The sequence below is a fragment of the Anolis sagrei genome, chromosome 4 (assembly GCF_037176765.1).
Source record: "Anolis sagrei isolate rAnoSag1 chromosome 4, rAnoSag1.mat, whole genome shotgun sequence".
Classification (NCBI taxonomy): domain Eukaryota; kingdom Metazoa; phylum Chordata; class Lepidosauria; order Squamata; family Dactyloidae; genus Anolis; species Anolis sagrei.
Window position 1 is genome coordinate 23,304,201 of NC_090024.1, and position 27,050 is coordinate 23,331,250.

At 39.5% G+C, this 27,050-nt stretch overlaps 1 protein-coding gene across 3 annotated transcripts; it reads left to right on the forward strand.

Annotated features, from left to right (window-relative positions):
* Positions 1-26,579, forward strand: RAD21 (RAD21 cohesin complex component). Of its 3 annotated transcripts, none has more exons than XM_060775808.2 (14): positions 1-119; positions 8,244-8,411; positions 9,354-9,483; positions 10,541-10,640; positions 11,218-11,324; positions 13,164-13,367; positions 15,345-15,473; positions 16,802-16,924; positions 17,698-17,921; positions 18,829-18,973; positions 19,268-19,419; positions 20,660-20,833; positions 23,667-23,750; positions 24,839-26,579. In XM_060775808.2, the coding sequence occupies exons 2-14, from the start codon at positions 8,268-8,270 to the stop codon at positions 25,028-25,030; spliced, it is 1,908 nt and encodes a 635-aa protein (XP_060631791.1). In that variant the 5' UTR covers positions 1-119; positions 8,244-8,267; the 3' UTR covers positions 25,031-26,579. The 3 variants fall into 3 exon arrangements, with proteins under 3 accessions (XP_060631791.1, XP_060631790.1, XP_060631792.1); XM_060775807.2 differs by lacking the exon at positions 1-119 and adding an exon at positions 139-319; XM_060775809.2 differs by lacking the exon at positions 1-119 and adding an exon at positions 139-319 and having other exon boundaries at positions 20,684-20,833.
* The last annotated feature ends 471 nt before the right edge of the window (positions 26,580-27,050 follow it).

A 27,050-nucleotide genomic window follows, 5' to 3' on the forward strand; every position in this document is an offset into this window, starting at 1 on the left:
GACTCTCAAAATCCGCCTTCCGCTCTGTACAGTAGTAGAAGGAAACGTGCTCCACGGCGCAGGCGCAGTAGGGATTTCCCTGTGTCTCTCCTTTCTGGCCCCCCTCCCTTCTTTTAACGGTAAACATCCTGCCGATTTTTGAACGGCTGGTTTGGGCGGCAGGAAGGAAGGCAGGGAGGGAGGGCGGCCATCTTGTTTGTTTGAGTCGCCTCGGAAGGAGGAGGAGGAGGAGGAGGGGGAAAGAGAAGGGAGCGGCGGCGGCGGCGGCCCGGAAGGCTTCCCACCGCCCGAAGCCCTCGGAGGCCGCGGCGAAGCTGAGGTGAGAGGCCGAGGCGGGGAGAAGGGAGGCGCGGAGAGGGAGGCCAGAGAGGACTAGGCCGCGGCGCCAGAGGGAGAGGAGGGCCGGGCTTGAGCGGCCTCTCCCGGGGAGCCTTTCCCGTTTCGCTCCTCGAGGCTTTGGGGACTTTTACAGATCCGATTTCAACCCTTTTTTCTTCCCACTGCGGCCTCGAGCGTGGCAGTTTGTTGGTGGAAGCCGTGCTTTCACGATTATATTTGTATTTATTCGCATCGAGCAAAATCTACCCCTCGGAAGGGAAACTGTCTCCTAAAAGAGTGATCATGGGGGAAAGAGGCCTCCACTGAAGCTTTCCCACCAATCCTTGTCTCCACAACAAGCCACATTTTCCAAAATCCAGTTCTCACAGGGACAGCAAGTGAGGAGAAATCTTCTGAACAGGGGTACAGGCAGCAAAACGGTGTGAACCCTTCCCTATACTGCCCAAAGCTAAAATATATTATTACCAGCTGTCCCCTGCCACGCGTTGCTGTGGCCCAGTCTGGTGATCTGGAAAATAAAGTAATGAGAAAGTGTTGGTTACTAATACATGCAAATTCTTTATGCTTCTGGGTAAACAGTATTTCTTGCTGTTTCTTTGCCAGTGTTGATGTGGAGAGTGTCTGGTTTGCCTACTCTGGAAAATGCAATATATCATTGTCCTTCTTTAAGGGTCTACGATACTATATCTGTCATCTACATATATGTGTGTGACTGGCTGGATGGCCTTTGTCAGGAGGGCTTTGATTATGTTTTCTTGCCCTGGTGAAGGGAGTTGTACTGGATGGCCTTAAGGCAGCATTTCTCAACCTGGGAAGTCAAGACCCCGGGGGAGGGTCACCAGGGGGGTGTCAGAAAGGTCACCAAAGACCACCAGAAAACACAGAATTTTCTGTTGGTCATGGGGGTTCTGTGTGGGATGTTTGGCCCAATTCCATTGTTGGTGGGGTTCAGAATGCTCCTTGATTGTAGGTGAACTATAAATCCCGGTAACTATGACTCCCAAATGTCAAGGTCTATTTCCCCCAAACTCCATCTGTATTTATATTTGGGCATATGGAGTATTCGTGCCAAGTTTGGTCCAGATCCATCATTGTTTGAGTCCACAGTGCTCTCTAGATGTAGGTGAACTACAACTCCAAAACCCAAGGTCAATGCCCACCAAACCCTTCTAGTGTTTTCTGTTGGTCATGGGAGTTCTGTGTGCCAAGTTTGGTTCAATTCCATCGTTGGTGGAGTTCAGAATGCTCTTTGATTATAAGTGAACTATAAATCCCAGCAACTACAACTCCCAAATGAAAAAATCATAATTTTTTGAGTGATGGTCACTCCTTGTGTTGTGAGACGTTTTGTTGCCAAATTTGGTGTGATTTCATTCATTGGTTCTTTTGTTTTTAAGGTACTCATTACGCACAGAGCATTTATATATATATATAGATTTATTCGAATCGAGCAAAATCTACCCCTCGGAAGGGAAACTCTCCTAAAAGAGTGATCATGGGGGAAAGAGGCCTCCACTGAAGCTTTCCCACCAATCCTTGTCTCCACAACAAGCCACGTTTTCCAAAATCCAGTTCTCACAGGGACAGAAAGTGAGGAGAAATCTTCCGAACAGGGGTACAGGCAGCAAAACGAACACGCCCGCGGTGTGAACCCTTCCCTATGCTGTCCAAAGCTAAAATATATTATTGTTATCATCATCATCATCTTTATTTGAACCCCGAAGGACTCGATGCATTTTACAAAGTTTGGTGGGGACGCGAGACAGCGCCTTTTCCGTGGTGGCCCCCCGACTCTGGAACACCCTCCCCAAAGATCTTAGACAGGCCCCTACATTGGCAGTCTTTAGAAAGAACTTGAAGACCTGGCTGTTCCGATGTGCCTTGCCAGAATAGGAATCTCCAATAACAAGTCCCAGAAGCACTTTATTAGAACTAAGATTGCTGCACTTACCCTATAATCCTTACATATCACCTGTCACATCAGCACTTTTAATCCTGTACCCATTACTCTTCTTCTTGAAGTGACTGGATTGACCTTGAAGGAGATGGGGGTGGTGATGGCCGACAGGGAGCTCTGGCGTGGACTGGTCCATGAGGTCATGAAGAGTCGGAGACAACTGAACGAATGAACAACAACCCATTACTCTGGCCCGGCCCAGTTTTATAGTGTCTTGATGTATTGTTTATTGCTTGTTGTTCAATATTGCTTTAATTGTTTTTAATTTGCTTTAGGTATTGTATTGTTATGTTGTGTTTTGAGGCCTTGGCCTTTGTAAGCCGCATCAAGTCCTTCGGGAGATGCTAGCGGGCTACAAATAAAGTTAATAATAATAATAATAACAATAATAATAAAGGCCAAGGCCTCAATAAAAACAACAACATAATAATACACATAACATTATAAAGCAAATCAAAAAATTAAGCAAAACAGTAAACAAAAACAATACATCATAACACAATAAAACTAGGGCCAGTGTTGTTGAAGGCTTTCGTAGCCGGAATCACTGGGTTGCTGTGAGTTTTCCAGGCTGTATGGCCATGTTCCAGAAGCATTCTCTCCTGACATTTCACCCACATCTATGGCAGGCATCCTCAGAGGTTGTGAGGTCTGTTGGAAACTAGGCAAGTGCAGTTTGTATATCTGTGGAATGTCCAAGGTGGGAGAAAGAACTCTTCTTGAGGTACGGGTGAATGTTGCAATTGGCCTCCATGATTAGCATTGAATGGGCTTGCAGTTTCAAGGCCCAGGTCAGGGGTCCTCAAACTAAGGCCCGAGGGCCGGATACGGCCCTCCAAGGTCATTTATCCAGCCCTCACTCAGGGTCAACCTAACTCTGTAACAACTTGAAAGCAAACAACAACAACAATCCTATCTTATCAGGCAAAAGCAGACCCACACTTTCCATTGAAATACTAATAAGTTTATATTTGTTGAAATTGTTCTTCATTTTAATTATTGCATTGCTTAAAGTGTTTTTGCACTACAAATAAGATATGTGCACAGGAATTCATTCATCCTTTTTTCAGATTATAATCCGGCCCTCCAACAGTTTGAGGGACTGTGACCTGGCTCTCTGTTTAAAAAGTTTGAGGACCTCTGGCCTTGGTGGTTGCTGCCTGGGGTGAATGCTTTGTTGAGTGGTGTTAGATGTCCCTGATTGATTCTTGCCTGGAATTCCATATATATATTCAAAATTTGGTGTCAATTCATCCAGTGGTTTTTGAGTTCTGTTAATCCCACAAATGAACATCACATACATGCATGCGCATATATATGTGTATGTATGTATGTAATGTATGTCCTTCACTCAAAAAAAATGATTTTGTCAACAACAACAATTTTTATTGATTAGCCAGTTGGCCTTATCAAAAACAGACAGTGCAAACACAACATACAACATACATCTGGTCCTATTAAAATAGAATACAAATATATAGGAATTTATCAACTTAAAACCAGTGTAGCTTAGCCATAGATATATGCATCAACTATCCTTGTCTCCCCTACACTGCACCCCTATCTGATCAATATACTCTGATCTCCTTTTAGCAATTTGTGTCGTCAGAATGGGGTTAAAACCAGCCAACAAAAATGAGGTTTTAGCCGCTGTATCTGAATTTTGTCATTTGAGGGTTGTAGTTGCTGGGATTTATAGTTCACCTACAATCAAAGAGCATACTGAACTCCACCAAAAATGGAATTGAACCAAACTTGGCGCACAGTTCTCCCATGACCAACAGAAAATACTGGAAGGGTTTGGTGAGCAGTGTCCTTTGATTTTGCAGTTGTAGTTCACCTACATCCAGAGATCGCTGTGGACTCAAACAATGATGGATCTGGACCAAACTCTACACAAATACTCAATATACCCAAGTATGAACACTGGTGGAGTTTGGATAAAATAGAATCTTGACATTTGGGAGTTGTACTTGCTGGGATTTATAGTTCACCTAAAATCACAGAGTATTCTGAACCCCACCAACAATAGAATTTGGCCAAACTTCCCACACAGAACCCTCATGACCACCAGAGTGGGCCACAGCAATGCGTGGCAGGGGACGCCTAGTGTGTGTATGTGTGTGTGTGTGTGTGTGTGTGTATGTATGTATATGTGTGTGTGTATATATATATGAGAGAGAGACTGGTGTTAAACTTTAAAAAGTACCTGTTTTGACTTACATATAAATTTGACTTAAAAACAAACCCACAGAACCTATTTTGTTCATAACTTGTGGACTGCCTGTACTAGGGGGTAAATGGCCTAAATCAGAGCAAGGTAACCTTATGATTGCAAAAAGGGAGATTTAGTAATTTCGAGGTCCTCTTTCCAAAAAGCGAGGAGGAGGGAAGGAGAGCTGAGAAGGCAACCCTTTGCATAATACGGATTTTAATTGATTTGTCATTTAATTCTACTGTAGAGATCTCTGTTCAAATCAGTATCCAACCATGAAGGCTGGCATGCCTACTGAGTGTTCTAGGCATTATTTTAATTTAATTTGATTTCTTCTGTTCCCCAGATTGATGAACAATCTATACAGGGTGTCCCAAAAATCTCCATACGCAGGAAACATTAACAAACTCATACTGTATTTCTGTATAGTTATATGTGAAATGTGCTACCAATGAGAACTGAACAAATTTGACATGAATCAGGGGGGAAATGTGATGAGGATATACATTTGGTTATAAAATGCCAAAGTGATTTGATACATTGTGATAGTTCTGACCTGTACCTCAAGTTCTACTCCTAGCCAACAATGTGCTACCAATTAGAACTCATTTTTCAATTATAATTTTTAATATGTTATATGTCTACTACAATGCCTATTACCATTTTAGTTTGGTTTATGTCATGATTTGCTGATTTGTTGGTTGATAAATTTTGCTTTCTTGGTTGGTCAATTATTATATATACTGTATTTTTTGCAGTAAGCCACCCTTAGTCCCTTTGGAGAGAGGGGGTAGGATATAAATTACTATTATTATTATTATTATTATTCTGTAAAGCAATGCATTATAGCTGGCATCCCCCCATTTGTGACGGGAAGCTGCTGTCAACTGTGAGAGAATAAGGTTGAATACTATGAAAGTCATCCACTGCATAGTTATCAGCCTCCTCGGGGTAGACTCAAATGAAGGGAAAGTTTTATGAGAGCCACCACTTCTCTTAATGCTCTCCCAGTAACAGCAAGAGTAGTCCTCTGGACAGCTAAACCAGGAAATCCAAAATGGATGGTCCCCCATGAAGGTCTGCCTCCAGGGGCAAACCAAGAATGGGCAATGTGGAAGTCGCTGGACAGAAGTGGAGTTAGCAGATCAAAAGACAACCTGGCAAAATGACACTATCTAGGTCAGGAATGGGCAAACTTCAGCTCTCCAGGTGCTTTTACTTCAACTCCCACAATTCCTAACAGCCTATTGGAATTATAGATGTTGGAAGTCCAATACCTGTTTGTTCTGCTCTACAGTCGCACAATATGGAGGATTCTTCTAGGTCAGGCATGGGCAAACTTCGGCCCTCCAAAAATGAGCAACAGCGACCACATTGTCTATAGCTTTCAACAGTTCTTCCTCTGTGCAGCTGTGTTTGCCAAGCTTGCTTCCTCATGCACAAAGGAAGAAATTTTTGGTCTAAAATTATTTAGCTGCTTGCGTTCACTCTGTTTTATCAGTTTTATACTTGTTTATTTATGCCAGGGGTCCTCAGACTAAGGCGGGAGGGGGGTGGATACGGCCCTCCAAGGTCATTTACCCAGTCCTCGCTCAGGGTCAACCTAAGTCTGAAATGACTTGAAAGCACACAACAATCCTATCTCATCAGCCAAAAGCAGGCCCACACTCCCTCTGAAATACTAATAAGTTTATATTTGTTAAAATTGTTCTTCATTTTAATTATTGCATTGTTTAAAGTGTTTTTGCACTACAAATAAGATATGTGCAATGTGCACAGGAATTCATTCATCCTTTTTTCAAATTATAATCTGGCCCTCCAACAGTTTGAGGGAGTGTGACCTGGCCCTCTGTTTAAAAAGGTTTAGGACCTCTGATTTATGCAGTGCTTTTGACATGAAATAAATAAAATTTCCACATTATTCATGTCTATTGGTCAGGTTTTTCTTCTGTTTATCCCCCTTCTCATCACATCAGACAATCTTCTCAGAAATCAAATTAAATAAAAAAAATATTGCCTAGAACACCCAGTAGGCATTCAAGCCTTCATGGCTGAATGCTGATTTGAATGGAGATCTCTAAAGTAGAATTGAATGACAAATCAATTAAAATCAGTCAGCTATCATCATAGGAATTACAGAAAACAGCAAGTGCTGTATGGAAGTTACATCTCTCTTAACTGGACTTATATATATGGGAATTAAAATTGGATAGTTCCATAATGGCTGGATCCAGTGTTACATATTTTTGTAGGGGAGTCAATGGACAACATTCAGCACCCCTAAAGCATGATGGAGTATGGGTAAAGGGGTTTTGATGTACATTCTGTGTTCTTACCAGCGTGCTTTTACACATTTTTACAATTAGTAAAAGGTTCAATATGCATAATGTTATGTTGTATAGTGGGTTATATAAGGTGCTGGCCATCAATTTTTTTGGTTTTATTTAGGGCATTTAGGGCCCTTCCAGACTGGCCCTGTATACCAGGATGTGATCCCAAGTTTTCTGTTTATTCCAGATTATCTGGCAGTGGGGACTCGTATAATCCAAGTTAAAGCAGAAAACCTGGGATCAAATTTGTAGGATGTAGGGCCTCACTGGAAGGGCCCTTTTACACAAATTTTGTATCTTGCTTTACATCCCACATGGGACTGAAGATGGCTCATAACATAGATATTCCTCCACATTTGTGGGTTAAGCATTCACAGACTTGATTATTAGCAGATTGCTGTATTGGTTAGAACCTCCATCGCTGCTCTGCATGTGACTGAAGAGATATTCTCTAGGTCAGGCATGGGGAAACTGTGGACCTCCAGGTGTTTTGGACTTCGACTCCCAGAAATCTCAGGCAGTTTACTGGTTGTTAGGAATTGTGAGAGTTGAAGTCCAAAACACCTGGAGGGTGGATTTTCATATGCCTGCTCTAGGTATTTGTAGGCCCGCCAGGGTGATTCTTTGGTCAACTTCTTACAAAATTTGACTGTAGAATGGGACTCTATCTATAAATACAAAGATTCCTAGAGAAGAGGTTCTTTCATGCTTTTAAAAAATCATGTTTTTTATTAAACGTTTTTCTACTTTTATGCGGTTTTTGTGTCCCAGCCCCAGTAAATGTGGACCGCTAACTAACTATTTTAAAGGATATGACACTCCAGTTGCATCCATTTTGTTATATTCTTTTTTAAAAAACGAAAGGACTGAAAACCAACTAGTCCTACTATATGTTCAATGGAAGGGGAAATTGGATTCTTTGTGGAAGCAATTCCATGTGTAGTGTGGAACTGCAGATGGGTTCTTGATCTGCTAAGTTGCTCAGTTTGACAAAACATGCGTTCCTTTTCAGGCTTGAGATAAAGACAGTTGGATCTCATTATTCTACTGGTCCTCCCATAATTTACTTAAGTTTGGATATAAATCATAGTTTTCAATTGGTATCTTAAAACTGGAAGTTATACATAATAACCATGTGAGTGAAAAAGATGTAGGGATAGCTGCATAATGCAGTCTATAACCTGTTGTTTTTGCACACATCGGCACTCAGTTTCTACTTGTAGGGCCTAGTATTTCCTAAGAGCAAATCAAACATCATTCTTGCCACTTGCTAATAGGTATTTTGTTTGAAACACTTTAACTATGTAAACTGGCCTTTATATAAGTAATCCTTAATAAACATGATAAATATGAGTTGTTGTAAAAATGATTTTTGTTACATTGTTTTTCTTCCTTTTTTCAGATTGTTTCATAGAGAGCAGGCACAATGTTCTACGCTCACTTTGTCCTGAGTAAGCGTGGGCCGCTTGCCAAAATTTGGCTGGCGGCCCACTGGGACAAAAAACTAACCAAAGCCCATGTCTTCGAATGCAACTTGGAAAGCAGTGTGGAGAGCATCATCTCACCAAAGGTATTCCCTGCAGAATTACTCCAGATATAAAAATAATGGACTAAATTCAGTTTTTAGTTTTTATTTAGAGAAGTCCCATTAAATTGAGATTTATACAAAAGTTTTTTATATTGTTTTTATAATGTTGTTTTAAATGTTTTAATTGTATATTGTGGACTATTATAGCATCAAATTGCTGCCAATTAAGCTGCCTTGTGTCACCTTCGGGCTTGAGAAAGCTGGGATAAAAATATCATAAATAAATAAATGTTTCCATATTGGAGTTGGTCTGGTTTGGAATTGGATTTAGCCTAATTGGATTTGGTTGTTTTCTAAATACGTTTTTTTCCAATTTCATTTTTATTCATGTGTCCTATGGTAAGTGGGAGGATTGAGTCAAAGACATTTCCTTAAACTAAAGCTTTCCAAACTGTGTGTTGGCTGAAGTACATGAATGTACCAAGAGATCTCTCATTCTCCCTCCGACTCCATGTCATTCTCGGAGTATTTGTTCTGCCCCGTCCCTCTCATAGTCTATTAATCGGTGCTGAAAATGTAGTCTTTTGTTTTGAATACTTTGTATATTTCTACTGTGTCATTGTATGTGTGGAAACCGCCCTGAGTCCCCTAGGGGAGATAAAGCATTATATAAATAAAGAAGAAGAAGATGATTATGAGTCTGTGAAATCTGTAAACGCTTTCCACTCATTAGCTTTAAAATTGCTGTTGGCCACCACAGGAGAATGTCTGTTTGTATTTAGAAACGAATATTAAGTATAACTAAAGAAATTTACAAACCACCACCATGATGTTAAAGATATATAAAGATTTTCCAAAATACTGACAAATTAAATATGACTGTCAAAACATTGTTATTTGTGAATTCAAGAGTGACTTGTATTCCAAATAACCATTTCTTGGATGTATATGATTGCTAAGTACTAATGGTAATGCACTTTGCAGGTGAAGATGGCTCTTCGTACTTCAGGACATCTTTTATTGGGAGTTGTTAGAATCTACCACAGGAAAGCTAAATATCTCCTTGCGGATTGTAATGAAGCATTCATTAAGATCAAGATGGCTTTCCGTCCAGGTTGTATACTTACTTTTTGCAAACTTAATGCTACTGCATATATAGCAATTGCCCTGGAATCTGCAGTTGTTGCTGCATAAACTTACTGCTGTATTTTTGAACAATATAGTAATAATTATTATTTTTTTCTTCTTGAGGTGGGTTACAACATTTCTAAAAACACAGTAATCTAAAAACATTCTGTAAAATACACATGTTAAAACATATTTCTACAAAATACATATTAAAATACACAGAACAAATATTTGACATAAAACATTCTTAATTCATGTCAAGGTCTGTTATGTACAGTGGGACTTAATTGTAATTTCGTAGCATAATTTCAGAGCCCGCCTATCTTCGTGATCGCATCTCCTTCTGAACTGGCATGGACCTTAAGATCTTCTGGGGAGGCCCTCCTTTCGCTCCCACCACCGTCACAAGCACGGTTGGTGGGGACGAGAGAGAGGGCCTTCTTGGTGGTGGTCCCGTGCCTCTGGAACTCCCTTCCTAGAGAAATAAGACAGGCCACATCCCTCCCCTCCTTTCATAAGAGCCTGAAGACTTGGTGGTTTGAACAAACCTTTAGAACGACTAGTTCTAGCTCTGCCCCAGATACTGTTGAAATTGGCCATATCTTTTTCTGCCAGTTACCCAGGTTACTTTCTTCTATTAGGCCCTGGAAATGAACAGCCATAGACTCTACCTAATTTTCCAGGCCCTCTAAAATTGTACTCTCCTCGGCCTAGTCTTTTACATTGCCTTGAACTGGCAGGATTATTTTAAATATATATGTGCTGTTGTGGTTTTTAATTCTTATATTGTCTTCTTAATTTTATGTTTTTTTTCTGCCTTCTTTGTATGTATTGATTATTTTATTTGGAAACTGCTCTGAGTCCCCTCGGGGAGATAGAGCGGTATATAAATAAAGTTTTGTTGTTGTAGATGTTTTAAACAATTTTTTTCCCAGTCTGATAAAGTATTTTATTGGCTATGTATTTATATGCAATGATAATGGAAATGCTGAAATTGTTGCTTTTTCTCTAGAAGATACTTATATAATAACATTTTTTTTAAGGTGTGGTTGATTTGCCTGAGGAAAATAGAGAAGCTGCATATAATGCTATCACTTTACCAGAAGAATTTCATGATTTTGACCAGCCCTTGCCAGATCTAGAGTAAGCAACTTACTTACTATAATATTATTATCTGAGAGAATTAATATTGGTATATTAGATATTCACTCGTTGATTTTGTGGAGTTTAGGAAGTGCAAAACAATCCAGTGAATGAATGTTCTTTCCATAATCTGATTAGAAATGAAGTCTTGAATACCGTATCCCTCACACTACTATTACATAATTTTGGTAGCAGTGAATCATAATTGTCACCTTTAAATGTTGTGAATGATAGCCCATTTATTTCAGTTGTCTTTGAAATGTAGCTACCCTTTTTCTATAACAGTCTATCATGATATGAGTTGTCAAATGCATAAAATCCTCTGCTTTGTAGTACTTCATAATTAAAATACGCTTTTTAAGCAGTTTGGAGTATTTTAATGGTTACATCTAAAAATAGTATCTTTGCAGATATTTGTTGATCCAGTGAATTGAAACTTTCTAATATTCCGTAGGGTTTTTAATTTTTTTAATTTAATTTTTTTTTTTTGTAATCATGGACTGATATCAGTAGCTCTGTTTCTGTATGGCGTCAGATTATGGATTCTTTTAAAACCATTCTTCTTTCCCCCCCAAAGTGATATTGATGTAGCTCAGCAGTTCAGTTTAAATCAAAGTAGAGTGGAAGAAATTACAATGCGAGAAGAAGTAGGCAACATCAGTATCCTTCAGGACAATGATTTTGGTAAAGTATAATTATTTGATAATTTTGTATCAAATAAATGCATTTGTATTTATTCTGCTACTGCTATTAATGTTGTTATGGAAGCAGCTCACATGCCTGTATGATTTGTGATACACTCCCACATATTTCTACAAACGGTAAGACACAAAGGTCATCATTTCTTAAAATTGTCTTGGTCTCTGAAAATTGTGGAATATCTTGAAGGATACCTGACTCTTGTTTTGCAAATGAAGTCATGTAATCACATCTTAAGTATCGTCTAGCAGTTCCGGATCATGATGTTGTTCAGAGTTCTATAGTCATTACACATCTGCAACTCACCAACTTCTGCGAGGGCCGGATGAAATCCTTGCTCAAGTTTGTATCCAAAAAATTCCGGAGAGCAGCCAGCTCTGGTTCCGAGAGGGAGTACAAGCGTCCCCAAGGGATTGGAGCACCCAGCACGAAATCAATGACGCAGTCATAGCGTCGATGGGGCGGCAGCTTTTCCGCCTCCTTTTTGCTGAAAATGTCCCAAAAATTAGAGTATTTTTTAAGGGAAAGTAACAAGAGTGTCTACCTCCTGGGCTTGGCAGACTTGAGCCACCAAACAATTCTGGTGACAATATTCCAAAGTGAATTGTAGTTCTCGGCGTCCCCATGAAATATGGGGGTCGTGCAACGTGAGCCACGCCAACCCCAACATGATGGGAAAATGAGGAACCTTGGTCACCAAAAAGGAAATGTCCTCCAAATGTTCATGTACCCACATCTTTGTAGGCACCGTCCAATGGCTCACTAGCCCCGATTTCAAAGACTCACCATCGATGGTCTGCACCACCCTCGAGTCTTTTAAGTCCTGGTACTCCAGACCCAAAGAATCCGCATACTCCCTATCAATGAAGTTGTTGGTTGCACCCAAATCCACCATAGAATGAACCAACACTGGACCCTTTTTGACAGACCACCAGGTAACTAACAGCAGGAACAACATTCCAGTTTGCGGCTCTGAAGGGTGAGCAGTAACTGAGCCAGCGCACCTTTCTAGGTCCGGTCGAACTCTTCCCAAAACTTAGGAATTGGGTTCGCTTCCCCCCATATTTCCCCCTTATCAGATGAAGCCTTTCAGAGCAACGTAAACACTGAGTTTGCTATCGATCCTGGCTAATCTCCAGCAGCCTATTCTTCAGCCTCCTATCTTGCTGCCCATTAAAATTCCCAGGTGTCAGATTGTTTTCTAAACCCAAATCTTGAGAGCTCACAGAGAAAGGGAGTGAACTATCATTGCTAGGCTCATCAGGAATATTCTCATGAGAAACTGCCCTTTGCACTGGGGCCTCTCTGTCATTGTCTACCTGAAAATCATTGACCAAACCATCTCCATCTTGTACCTCAGCCTCGGCACCATCATTTCCCTCATCACTTCCCTCATCATTTCCCACGTCAGGATCCTGAAACACAAACACAGACTGATTCCCAACAGTACCTAAGTTCAGAAATTGTTTTATTCTGATTATGCTACAGTTTGTTAGTTTAAATTTGCTAGTAAAGATTCATAGCATTTCTTACTAATATGTGTCTAAATGTTTTCAAATTAAGCTATGCGGGTGTAGGCCTAACTCACCTTTTGTTGTATCTACAGTAGACCCTTTGAATTAGTGCAAACTCATTAAAGCAATATATTTGTAAGTTCCATTCGATTTATTCTACATGGGACTTGCTTCTTGGACTTTGGTTATAATGTAATGGTAGAACAAATACTGTGAAATGGAGCATTAGAAACATTTGGTACAGTATTTTTAAGTGGAAGATATCATTCAGTCTCAGTTTTTTTTCCATTTGTAATTAAATTGAAAATAGGTGACTTTGGAATGGATGACCGTGAAATTATGCGAGAGGACAGTGCATTTCCAGATGACATGCTGGACAGTACCAGTGCCTCCAACCTTCTACTGGAGCCTGAGCAGAGCACCAGTCATCTTACTGAGAAAACTAATCATTTGGAATATGATGATCAATACAAGGATGACAATTTTGGAGAAGGAAATGATGGGGGAATCCTAGGTATGTTGTCATTTGGTTCCACTTAGCATAAGGCTTCCATTCTTTCATGGATGTGGCAGACCACTAATGGAAGGGAATTACAGGGAGCAGTCAACTCCCCTGTTCAAGGAGCTGCACTGGCTACTGCTCATTTTCCGGTCCCAATTCAAGGTGCAGGTTCTTACCTACAAAGCCCTGAATGGTTTGGGACCCACCTACTTGCGTGACCGCATTTCCGTTTATGACCCTAATCTATTTTTTCAGATCCCCTGTCCAGATACATTACACTGCTGTCTCACCCAGTGTTTTAAAATTTTTAATCCATTAAAATCGGCCCGCCCAATATGATTAATTTCTGTGTTTTAAATATTGTGATTTTATATTGTTGATGTGTTTTTAAAATGATTTTGTATTGTACTTTATTTTATTTTTATATTTTTGCTGTGTTCTGTTGTATATTGTTTTACTGTATTGCTGAGTTAGTCTGAAGGGGACCCCTTTATTTTGACACCCCGAGGCAGGCAACAGAAGCAAGCAGTCTTCTTAGGTGAAGTAAAAATCGTTTATTTCAGCGTGGGCTGACCATCCTGTTAGAATTTTCCAGTTCCCTTATATACATTCTTTTTGCTGTGTCATGGGGCATATACATTATCAAATCAACTTTTCAAAAACATGTTTTTCTCATTTTTTGGCCATTTCGGCGCCTTTAATGGATAAGCTCTACATACTTCGCAAGCATAGATAGACATACGTGTTATTGTTATAGGTAAGCATTTAGGTTTCAGGCCGCCTTGGGCATACTTGACAATTGGAACATCCTGTTTCTTCAACATATATAATCTCCCCTTGGCCTTAGATCTTCTGTCCCTCAGCCAAGAGGGGCACCTCTCTAGATTTGCATTTTAACATTTTTACACTCTAATAAGCTCTTTAACCCTTTCATGTCAAGGTACAAAAGTTGCAACTTTAGGGAGAAAATAAAAATAACATCTTCCCCACCCACAACACAACCATATACAGTATGGCCTTCTGCTTAAGCTTGGTATAGATCCTGATGATAAAACTGTTTCACATGGATGCTAAATTTCAGTGTTTGGTTTCACCTCTTTTTTCTCTGCTCTCATAACATCTCTATTGGCTTGTTCCATTTTTAAAATCTAGAAAACCTACTTTTTTCAATGATCCATAGTTATCATGATTATTTCTTTTTTGTCACCAAATCCCAGCAAATTCATAATATAATTATAATAATACAATTTACTTACCTATTCCCACAGATGATTAGGATCTCCAATATTCAGTTCTTGAAGATACATAGAAGATACATTGAAAATAGATACCAACTTGCACCAGAATTATATTCCTTTGAAAGTTTCCTGTCTTATCACAAAAACTCTACATGATAGGTTAGGATAAAGTGTTGAATATACCTAGAAGATTTGAATTATGTTTCTTAGTTCTGACCTGGTGGTTTGGCTTCCATACTATACCAGATTCAGGGTGGCTACCTTTTTTCAAATATAAATATTGAATAGAAGGAAAATCACTTTTTCCCCGAGCTTGAATGCTTTTGAGGAATAACATGGCACGGACCTGGGCTCAGTGACATGGGGCGTGCATGGCTTGCAACCTGATCAAACCAGATCTACCTGATCAGACTGTCATTGCAACTCACACATCAAAAAGTTATTTTACACAGCACACGCTGCATATCTCCAGTTTTAAGATGCTTCCAGTTAAGATCTAGTAGCATTTCATGGGGTAGTTGCTTGTTTGAGACCCTGAAAACTGCAAACCAAAATTGGCCATACTTAATTAAATACACAGTGCAATCTTGTATGTGGCACTTTCCATGTTTCCATAGAGCCATAAGATCAAAATCTTAAGGAAATAAATAAAATAAATCTTTCATTTTTTTCTGAGTGAAACTTTGTCTTTATAGTATTGAAGATAAGTTATTCGTTCTCCAATTCTAACTTTCCTAAGTTTCCATTTCAGATGACAAACTTCTCAGTAACAATGATGGAGGAGGCATATTTGATGATCCACCAGCCATTTCAGAGGGGGGAGTAATGATGCCTGAGCAACCTGCCCATGATGATATGGATGATGATGATAATGCCTCGAGTGAGTGTTGAATCTTTAAAGACAGAAGAGAAATAATGTGAATGATATTTACAGTAATTAATCACTATAAAGCCATTTTTTCTTTGTGGTCTCTATGACTGCACACACGTGGAGTGACTGCGCCTGCGCAGGCACCAACGGAAACTTCTCCAGTTTAAACTTCAAGTTTTGGCGGTAACCCCACCCAGTCCCCTGCAGGGCATAAAAGGTGCCCCGCGCGCATGCTCTGCAGTTCCTGTTTCTCCACCGCAAGGCTCGCATCTGAACTTCCTCGCAATGTCAGCAACTCCATTTAAACACTGTATGCAGTGTTCTCGAAAGCTTCCCAATTTTGACAAGCATTCTCTGCCTCAGCGAGACCCATATTGTGGCTTCTTCCCGCCACTGCCAAGAGCTGACAGCCCAATCCCATAAGAACCGGGCTCATCGGCTGAGGTACCTCTTGTATCAGCAAACCTTGGCCCCTTCAACATCGGTGTTGGCAGCACCTACCTTGACGTCGACCTCGGCAGGCCCATCCTCAGCATCGACCTCGGCATGGTGAGGTGCCAGAGTCAATCCGTTCGGGTTCAGTACTGTCCCTCAGCATCAACAGGTCACCAACCCACAATGCCTACAAGACGGACCCTCCTTCACTGACTGATAACGTGCGGGCGTTTGCGGACCTGATGGCTCACATAGCGGGCACATTGGGCCTGGAGATCAAACAGACATCCAAAGCCGTGACCGACCCGGTCTTCAAACGGGTTCAGTCAAAGGGGCCCCATCAGCTCCGCTGCTGCCGTTCCTCCCATACCTCCTGGATGTGATCCAGGCTTCCTGGAAGACCCCGTCCTCGATACCGCCCACCTCAAAAAAGATCGAGACCTGGTATCATACCGATGATGAGGGCTTGGATTGGCTGAAACACCACCCAGACCCGAACTCAGTGGTCGTGAAGGCAGCACAGGCTTCTGGTTGACAGTCTTTGACTCCGTCCGATTGCGAATATGAGAGTTGGAAAATGAGTATAGTTATATGAACTTTTATACATTTTCACTTGTGATTAATATATTAATGCTACAAGGTATACAAAAAATGTACATCCCTCATTTTCTGGATAGTACTTGGTTCAAACTGAGAAAGTATTTAGAAATGTAGAGAACTGTACATAGCCCGAAAGGATAAAAAATAAAACTGGCCAAAGAGACTGTGGGTGTTCAGTGGGCAGAAAATATTAGCTGATTCTTGTAGAAGAAACACCAAAAGATGGAAAATGTCACTTGTATTTGCTATTGTGGCTGTTGCAATTCACTTGGAAACTTAATTTTTAACCCTTTCATTCTCAGTGGGTGGACCGGATAGCCCAGACTCAGTAGATCCAGTTGAACCACTGCCAACTATGACCGATCAGACAACACTGGTTCCAAATGAAGAAGAAGCATTTGCTTTAGAGCCTATTGATATAACTGGTAAATAAGCAAACTTGATTTAACTTTTACTTGAAAATGTTTGTGATAGAAATTCCTTGAACTTACTCATTGTGAGAGAGCAACTCAACACATTTTAATTTAATGGATTGTCAATGATTCCCACAAATTCAGTAGGTTTTTCTTCATATTCATGTATTGTTTGTATTCAAGACATTTCCAACTTAAAATTGTCTTAAAGCAAACCTATCATAGGTTTTCTTCGGCAAGATTTGTTCAGTGGGTTTAATTTTGATTTTGTGGTTTGTACAAAGTTACCTAGTGGGTTTCCATGGATTAATGGCAGTTTGGACTCTGGTCAGACATTCAGACCACTGTGCCACACTGGCTAATTCAGCGTGACCATGAACAGCTTTAATGTGGTTCACAGGACTGGCTGTTCTCCTTCATTATTTAGAGAACATTTCTCTGCATCTGCCATGGCTAGTATATAGTAAATTGTGGTCTTGTTACTGTAATGTCATAAATTTTACCCAGCTTGACTGTCATTGAGTACATACAGCATATAACCATGACAGTTAATCACTCAAATCTTGGTTGTTGTTGTTTTAATTGAAGATATTTAAGCAATGTCTGGATCCTGTTATCCCAAGAAGAGAAGATAAATTTACATATGTATTGATTTTCATTCAGTAATTGAGCCAGTGGGTCTTCAGTTGTTGGAATCCTAAAACTGTTAATGTTGTGCTTTCATTCTATAAATGACTACCTTTATTGTATCCAGGAGTCTTGACAGCTCTTTTCTCTCCAACTAGTTAAGGAAACAAAGGCAAAGAGGAAGAGAAAGTTGATTGTAGACAGCGTGAAGGAACTTGACAGCAAGACTATCAGAGCCCAACTCAGTGACTACTCTGATATTGTCACTACACTGGATTTGGCACCTCCTACTAAGAAGTTAATGATGTGGAAGGAAACTGGGGGTGTTGAAAAACTTTTCTCTCTTCCTGCTCAACCTCTGTGGAATAACAGACTTCTGAAGGTGAACTGAACATTAATTTAAAATGAGCAGCTGATTTCATAAATAGGTGATCCCTTAACAGTCTATCCAGTAACAATGTTCAGTTAAATAGAGTTACAGAGCCTGGTCCAGTTTAAACTCAATATGCAGCATTCTAGCACACATGCATCAACATTTTTGAATGGATTTTGCAGTCTTCACTTTGAATTCATTAGGATTAGGTGCAAAGACCCCTTGTGAAAGTGAAAAACCATTAATTAAAATGGGAATTGTCCTTAAAATCTCACTGGAGAACTTAGAAGTTTCTAGAAAGATGTCCTCTTTAGGAATCTACGAACTCCTCAGTATGACTCATAAACTGGTCAAATCCCTAGGTCCTCAGATCATTGTTACTGGATATACCATTGGAGGACTTGGTAATTACAAGAGAGAATCGTTTTAATCAAATACATTAATAATGTATGTGAATAATGAATGCATGAATAATGTAATGTATCCCAAAATGTGGAAAGCCAACTGTACTTGCAGAGGCATATCTTTGCACACAGTTTACCCCTAAACAAAAATAAGGGTTCCCTGCATAGGGCTTAGGTGGTATATCTCAGTCCTTAAATTATTTTGTTGTTGTGTGCCTTCAGATTATTTCCAGTTCATGGCCAACCCTGGCCTCCAGACTCCTAGCACAATGCTCACTCAAACCACTACACTTCCTAAATGCATCATGACCATACAAAAGAAAAAGAAAGAAAACTCGTAGGAAATGAGTTATCTTTTATCATGTCTTATTTTTGTGCTGAGCCCCTTTTTTAAACATTTTATATAATGGACTACTGGTATAAGACTAAACCCGCAAGGTGCTTTGAGCTGTGTGTGTGTATGTGTGTAGTGCATGCAACTTATTTTGCTGTTTCCCCCTTTTTTTTGTTAGCTTTTCACTCGTTGTCTAACACCTCTTGTACCAGAAGAGCTCAGAAAGAGGAGGAAAGGAGGAGAAGCTGATAACCTGGATGAGTTTCTTAAAGACTTTGAGAATCCAGAAGTTCCCAGAGAGGAAAAGCAGCGCAGTGTTATTGGTTTGTATTTCTTTGGTGCCTTAAATTCTTGAATATGTGGTTCTTTTCAACTGTTAAAAACTTCAGTAACTGTTTTAAAACTTGTGTGGTGTAATGCTCAAAACCTGTAGCTGCTTTGTGTTGCTCAATGAATTTTGCATTTAGGCAAAAAGCAGTTTTCTGGCAATGTAAAGGTATATGTATCTCACCAACTTGTGGTAATCACAATATAGTTGTTAGAGAGCAAATAAAGAGGCATATAGATTCTTAGCAACTTTGAATAAGCCTTTACTCATTGAACCTTTTGTGTTATAGATGACACTATCTTGGAGGAGCCAAGTCGCCTTCAGGAGTCCATAATGGAAGGCAGCAGGACCAGCCTGGATGAATCCGTCATGCCACCACCTCCTCCTCAGACAGGCGTAAAGCGAAAGGCTGCACAAGTGGAACCAGAACCTGTCCTACCTGTGAGCAAAAGAACGAATCCTTGATGTGTTTTTGTCAAACAAATTGTGGCATAATTACTTCGTGTTATGAGTCCCTGTTATCTAAAGATTGAAACATAAAAAAGAAAGCACTTATATAATATATAACACTCAGGGTCCTAAAGGTTTATGGCAAAAGTAGCACTTACATTAGGGTAGCAGGATGAGTTGAAAGCTGGGCACTAGTGCATCTGTTTTCCAGTGCTACCTTTGAAGCATGATGCAGGAAAACAATTGTTTGTTTATATAGCTCCATCAGCAAGTTTTGTACTTTCACTAGTTAAACAACCAAAATCAGTGCCCCCTGCCAATAACATACAGTCTAAAATACAGGGTAGGGCATAAAGAATCCCATGGCCTTGAGCTGTGAGGAGAGGCGGGTAAGAAATATTATATTTCGAGGGGGCACTGTGGACTGTAATGAGGATACAGAGGTGCGGTAGGTTTAATTCGATAAGTTGTTATAGATTTCTAATCTTCGGCCAACTGGATCCATACTGGAAAAAAATTCCTGGCATACCTAGTGCCATTAGAATGCCAGAAAGTCTGGAAGCAGTAAGAGTATCCACTCAACAATCACATGCCATGTTACTGGGCATATCGAGTTGGAGTTGGAGAAGGCTTTTGCATGAAGATTTACAACTGCATCTTTCCAAAATAATTTGTCTAGTACAATTTTTAAAACTCATTAAAACAAAACTGTTTTCATGTAGTTTTCAGAAATACACAATAAAAATTATAGATAGCTTCACTCCACCCTGTAATTTAATAAACTGTAACTAACCTTTTCCCATCAGAGTGTTACCTATTACTTGGAAGATGAGTGGCTGGTTCAAACATACATTCTCTCTTCCACACGGCAATTTCTTAGATTTCAGCTCTGGAATCTCATGCTCCAGCGCCCTATAGAATAGCAGCATACGCCAGCTTCTCTTAACAGATTAGGTATTCCAGCAGTATACAGAACTATTTTGTGAATATGAATTGTTTACCACTGGTCCTGTCTCTACTATACTTGGTAGTAATTCAAGCTATCTTTCTGCAAGAGTCACTAGTTGGGAAAATATAACAAAAAACTACAAACAACAAGCTGCTTTAGAACAGTATTTTTTCCATTGGGAGACACATTGTCAGGCTTCTGTGCAAGTTTGCATAAAGTTTTTGAAAAACAAAGTTTCTAATTAAAATATTATCAATTGTGTTATTGTTTGCCTAAATCCAGGTGTTAACATCTCTGTGTCCTCAGACTCAACCATTGCAACAGATAGAAATGCCACCAGTAGAATTGCCTCCAGAAGAGCCTCAAAACATCTGTCAGCTTATCCCTGAATTGGAGCTTTTGCCTGAAAAGGAGAAGGAAAAAGAAAAAGAAAAGGAAGAAGAGGAAGAGGAAGAGGTAAGCAGATTTCCTACCTGCCATGCAAACATACTATATAATGGACAGTTTATTTGCATTTTGTGGTTAAACATGTAGAAACAAAAACCTAGATTAATATTTTCTGTATTGAGTCTCCAGATGCATAAGATGCTCCAACTTGAAAAATTGTATATTCAGTTGAAAGTATCATGTATGCTCTGATGATCTTTCAACTGGGGTTGAGTGAGTTTAAGGTTGCTTTTACAGATGCTTTGTTTGAATACTTCAGATCTTTCGCAAATTCTTCCTTTGAGGAAGGGCCAGATTCTTTCCTTCATTCTCACGGTTCTCAATTCTCCAAATGAGGATTTGTTGCTTGCGTTTAATGGATGGTAGAACAGGAGGTGTGCCTACTGGTTTGTAGTTGCCAGGGCAGAAAAATCCACGAGCTTCTCATTTGCCAGTTACTAAATATTGAACAGAATCTAAAGCCAGCTATTTGTTTTATGAAAGTAAGATGAGTCGAGAGTTAGAAGCTTATTTAGACTGTTATCTTGCAAATGTGTGCTTGGGATTACTTCATTTTTACTGCAGGGGGGCTTTATTCAAAAATAAGGCTCTCTACAGACGCATATTGGATTAAAAAACATATTAAGAACTTTGAAGAGGTAAAACCTGTCTATTTGTAATGTTTACTGGTTTTATTAACATAAATTGTGGATTTTTAAAAAAATATATGTTTATATCATAATGTAGTGCATTGTTTTTGAGAGCATTGTTTTATATTGTTGGCTGTTTCTAGTAAATAAGTAGAAGGCAACCTTCTTTTCCCACAGTGATAAGCTAGACTGGGCATGGGCAAGCTTTTTAGAAAGGGGGCTGTGCAAATTGGGCCAGGAGGCGGGGCGTGGAGAGGCTGAGGGTTTGCAGGGGGAAAGGGGTGAGTTAGAAGGGAGAAAGAGAGAGCATGAGGAAGAAGAGAAAGGAGGAAGAGAGAAAATGCAAGACAGAAAGGAGGGGGTGAGAGAGTGTGAGGAGGAAGAGAGCACGAGGCAGAAGAGAAGGGAGGAAGAGAGATTGTACAAGGCAGAAAGAAGGGCGAGAGAGGGCAAGGCAGTAAGAAGGGAAGAAGAGAGCACGAGGGAGAAGAGAAGGAAGAGAGCGCAAGGCAGAAGGGAGGAAGGAAGAGAAAGAGTACGAGACAGGAGGGGGGAGAGGAGAATGAAGGCATGTTTGACAAAGGCGGTGGCAGCACTTGTTCCCTCCCTATCTCCTTCTCCTCCCCCCTCTGTCAGCCGCTCTGCTACCTGCCTTCCCTTGCTGTTGCTCGCACTCGAAGATGCCCCTTGGGGTTGTTCCTCTGGGCCTGGCCCAGCGGGCTGCCGCATCCTCCTGCCAAGAGCAGGGTGTGACACATGCCTCGTTCTAGGGGCCCGGGTCCGTAAAATCAATCCCGGGAAGGGGGGTGCATCCAGCCCATGGGTCTGGGTTTGCCCATGTCCGAGCCAGATATTCACAAAGAAGACAAAAGTGTAGCTGCATGGTAGATAACCTTCACAATACACTGTGTAAGAGATTGTATAAAGTCATTGCAATATTACTGGTTGTATTTTACTTTTTTCCTAATGAATCTTAACATCTGTCTCACCCTTTGCATGACTGAAGCACACTGATTGCACTTTTTGTTCTTTGAAAAGACATCAGGAATACACATATCAAGAGAATTGATTTGCTTCTCAAACAAAATAATAAAAAGTAGGATAAATAAGAAGACAAATACATTAAGAACAATTTTACAACAAAACAATTTGGTGAAATAGGGCAGAGTGTTCAGATGTAGTGTTCTTAAACAATATTGTCACTGTACATTTTATATCAATTCATCCATTCTATTCTTCAGTACAGTTTTTTTAATAAACAATTATAAACTTCTGAATCAAATGGATTCCAAGCTTTATTTTAAATAAAATGTGGAAGCCTTTTTGAAGCTGTAAATTCAAGATTGTTCTCATTGTGGTAGATATTTTAAGATGTCGGGGCAGTTGTTCCATTTTATTCCTACAAGAAAAAACATCTGTCACTTCTTTAGGAATGTATTCATCCTAATAGCATGTCACATTCTTATAGAAAAGTGCAAGCACTATTTTATGGGGGAAACATTAGATTCCAGTATGTTTTCTAACCATATGGGCACTGGTTTTTGTATATTTTGAGGTCTGTGCTGTGTGTTTCTTGGTATTTGCTTGAAAGACTGGGATTATATTTGAGAGCTGTGTTGAAGTGTTATTTCAATACAATAAGAAAGATCTGAGCTAAAACCTCAAAAATTATTGGTGACAATTCAAAACAAATCTAATGTAAAGATGGTCAGGAGTGCTTTGGTGACTGATGCTTAAGGTACCACTATTGGTTAGCAGAACTAGGTCTGTTTCTCCCTGAGCTAGATCAGGACATTTGTATGCTATGCAGCTGCGATGTCAATTTATAAAATCTCTATCTTCCCCTCTTCCTATTTACACCTGTTATTATGGTACATAACACATTTGCAAAATGCTGCAGTGGTCTTCATAATAATCTTGAATCACTTTAAACATAGTTTCTTGGAAATTGTGACTGAGAATATGACTTACCTAAGGATGCACAAATGAAACCTTAATTGTGATAGGCTCATAAATCCCAGAGTTTGTTCAGTTTCCTACATGCACATGGGCTCTCTGTGTTCAGTAAGTCCTTGACACATTATAGCGGGGGAGGGTTGTCCTGTGTGATGCGATTATGTAACATTTAAATTGAATCAGCCTTCCCTGTATTTTGTCTGGGGTGGAAGATAATTTTGTTTTCTGAACCTTTTCTAAAACGTGATTGGTTGCAGGAGGAAGATGGTACAGGGGGTGACCAGGATCAAGAAGAAAGGCGATGGAACAAGAGAACTCAACAAATGCTTCATGGTCTTCAGGTATGGAATGGCATTTGTTGTTCTAAAAAAGGAATGTCAAAATATTAGGAAATCTTTTGTAGATGCAGCAATCAGAGGATCAAGGCAACTGATCACCCCTTGGTTTTCTTGTATTAACTGCTTTTACAAAAATTATATAGCTTTGATTTAGGAAAACGATTTCTTCCACATTTTTAGAAGGAGGCTTTACAATTTTGGAATTTAAACTCCCTGTTGCCGAACTCTTAATAAACTCAGCAGCTTTTTCCTCACCACTTTCAGATGCAGTATTGAAATGTTTCAGTGCAAGCTAATTTGGGTTGCTGGGTGTGGTAATGTAAGGTTTGTGCTTGTAGGGAAACAGATGCTTTAATAAATGTACAGAGATTTGTAGAGAAAAATACTCTAAAGGTACCAGATGCTGTCTGATCTTGGAATGTAAACAGGGCAATTTCTGGTTAGCAGTTAGGTGAGAGATTAAAGCTGGATCTGCACTGCAATATATGTAATGTCAGTATGTACATTAATTACATTGAACTGGGTTATATGTCATTGTGCCTTCTGGAACTGCATTATATGGCAGTGTAGATCCAGCCCACTAAGTGCTCTAGACTATATATTTTAGAGGGAGGATCTGACAGAACCACCTCAATAGTCTTTAACTTAGAAAACCTTGTGATATTCATATGATTGCCATAGGACAGCAGTTATTTGACTTGAAGGCACATACGCAGACACATAGATTTGTAAATTTCATTTGATACTGGAAATAAGTTGATCATTTATTTTGTCTTGGTTTGTTTTTGTTCTTACTTAATTACCTCTTGACTTCTGTGCTAATTAAGGATCCATCGATCCATCTTGGCTAGTGTAACATCCCACCAAAGGCTTTGGCAATGGAAACCATACGATGCATTGAGAGAAGCAGCAAAACATTTGCTGCAATTTCAAAAACTCAAAATTGGGTCCTCAGCCATTTTAGATGTCTTAGAATGGCAGGAGTTCTTGTTAGTATTTTGCCACTAACTTTATTTGTAGTTCGCTTGTACAAGTAAAGATTCAGAATATTCTTAGCAGTGATGGCAACTAATTGCTTCCTGTGTTTTCAGAGAGCGCTTGCCAAGACCGGAGCAGAATCCATCAGTTTGCTTGAGTTGTGTAGGAACACAAACCGCAAGCAAGCAGCAGCAAAATTCTACAGTTTCTTGGTACTTAAAAAACAGCAAGCTATCGAGCTGACGCAGGAGGAACCGTACAGTGACATCATTGCCACTCCTGGCCCGAGATTCCATATTATTTGAATGTTCAGCTTTCTGTATAGGTGGCATTGTTAGTGCTTCTGCGTTGTCCCATGTGTAGGGCCCACAAAACTAGATCTCATTGTCTGTACAGTCATTGACTTCTGTCTTTTGAGGTTTTTTCTATTGCATTTTACCACTTTTACCATTTCTAGCAATGTCTGCACTGGGTGACTTGAGTTCCAGCTGCAGTGATAAGAGAAAGTAACTCAAGGATCTTATAAAGAGTGTTTTTAAAACAATTCAGAACAGATGTGTGCAATATTGGTGCATGTAACTAGGATTTATAAATTGTTTTACAATTATCTGCTCAATAAACTACAATTATTCGACTCTGGAAGACCCAAAATGGCCAATCTAATTTTTCTTATTACAGTTTTTGCCAAACTTATGCATTTTCTCTCTCTCCCTGAAGGTAGTGAATTGTTAGTACCAAAATGTCTTTCAGTGTTTGTCATCTTCCTGCTTCTGATGGTGCTCCTGGAGCTGCCAATATGAATGTTAGTGCCTGGCAGGAGTCCTTGCTGTGCCATGGTATCTCTAGAATAGGATTTAAGCAGCTCTGGGAATAAATGTAAATTACTGCCTTTGGAAAAATACTGTACTTACCAAAACTTCTTTAAACGCAAAAGACAAAACATGTTTGGTATTTAATACTGCATTCCTTCTCACTGTGGTCCATTTCCATTGGCATATAGTTGTAAGGACTGGACAGTTTTGTTAGGCACCAGTAGGCTTTCCTTCCCCTTAAATTAAAACTTCTTGAGCATTTATGATTTTTAAGGCTTTCTAGAAATGTCATACTTTCAGATTACAAGCAATTTAACTTAGTTGATCTGGTAGCTAGATTGGTCTGTTGTATTTCTAAAAACAAAAAAAATAAATGGATGAACACCATGGGCCTGAAAGGACAGCAAGCTACAGATGTATATTTAGAGGAAAGTAAAATTGCATTTATTGAACGTAATCTTGTTGTGTAATCATAGATCTCCAGAGACTTTTACAGCTTTTGTAACAGTGTATTTTCCAATAATGCACACTCATGGAACACTGAATAGCTTTTTAAATGGCCTGCAATTTGGTTTTACTATTTTTAAAGAATAAAGGCTTTATTATCATGACCAGGCCATACCAGAAATCATGTGAATATGTTGATGTCAACATTTTAAGAGTAAAATAACTAAAGGTTCTGATTTTAAATGTTGGCACTTTTGTGAAATTATTCTCTTCTGGCATTGAGATTTCAGTGTATGCCCAAGTGTAAAATTATGTGAATGTTTTAAAATTTGCAACATGTTTTAATAATCCTTGAGAAAGTTAATTGTATAAAATAGTTACTGCAGCTTTATTTTTGACATGATGTGCCTGTATAACCATAATTTCCCCCTTTGTACAAAGAGACATTGTAGATAACTTGAATGTTTAATTATAGAGGAGGTCATTAGTTTCTTGTTAAAGTTTTAGTCTGTTCTTGTTACTTTTCAAGGTTAATATTCTTGAAAATAGTTGCTGTTATGTATAACTTTTCTAATAAAAGTTGTGTTATAAGCAATTACATAGTGAAGTTATTATATTATTGCTTCCTAATCAAAATGCAACAGGCCACATAAAACCCTGCACCCATGGGAGTTGTATCTCTCCTTTCTTTCTTTCTTTCTTTCTTTCTTTCTTTCTTTCGTACAGCCTCCTCCCTTCAGATCACCAGTTAGCAGGATGTTGCTTTGGAACTTTTGCTACTGATTTCTGAGAATGGTTTCTTTTAAAGCAGTGGTTCCCAACCTTTTTTTGGCCAGGGGCCACTTGTTAACATTAGTACCAAAAGGATTACAAATCAGTTTTTGGTCAACTTTGGATTCGGTTTAGTTATTTGAGGTGCTGATTCAGAAAATGGTATTGGATAGACCACATCCGCTCTGGTTTCTGATACAGAACATATGCCATCCAGTAGTTGCCACCTGCTCGTCCACAGAAAACCATATTTAATAATCTAGAACTGGTGTGGTAGTTGTAATCTTTTGTGGGG

What these genes read in the sequence shown, in the direction of transcription:
- RAD21 (XM_060775808.2), top strand. Translation starts at nt 8,268, where the DNA reads ATGTTCTACGCTCACTTTGTCCTGAGTAAGCGTGGGCCGCTTGCCAAA. An exon ending in AAATGATGGGGGAATCCTAG is followed by an intron (nt 13,368 to 15,344) that starts GTATGTTGTCAT and finishes TTTCCATTTCAG; the next exon opens with ATGACAAACTTCTCAGTAAC. An exon ending in AAGAAGAGGAAGAGGAAGAG is followed by an intron (nt 20,834 to 23,666) that starts GTAAGCAGATTT and finishes GATTGGTTGCAG; the next exon opens with GAGGAAGATGGTACAGGGGG.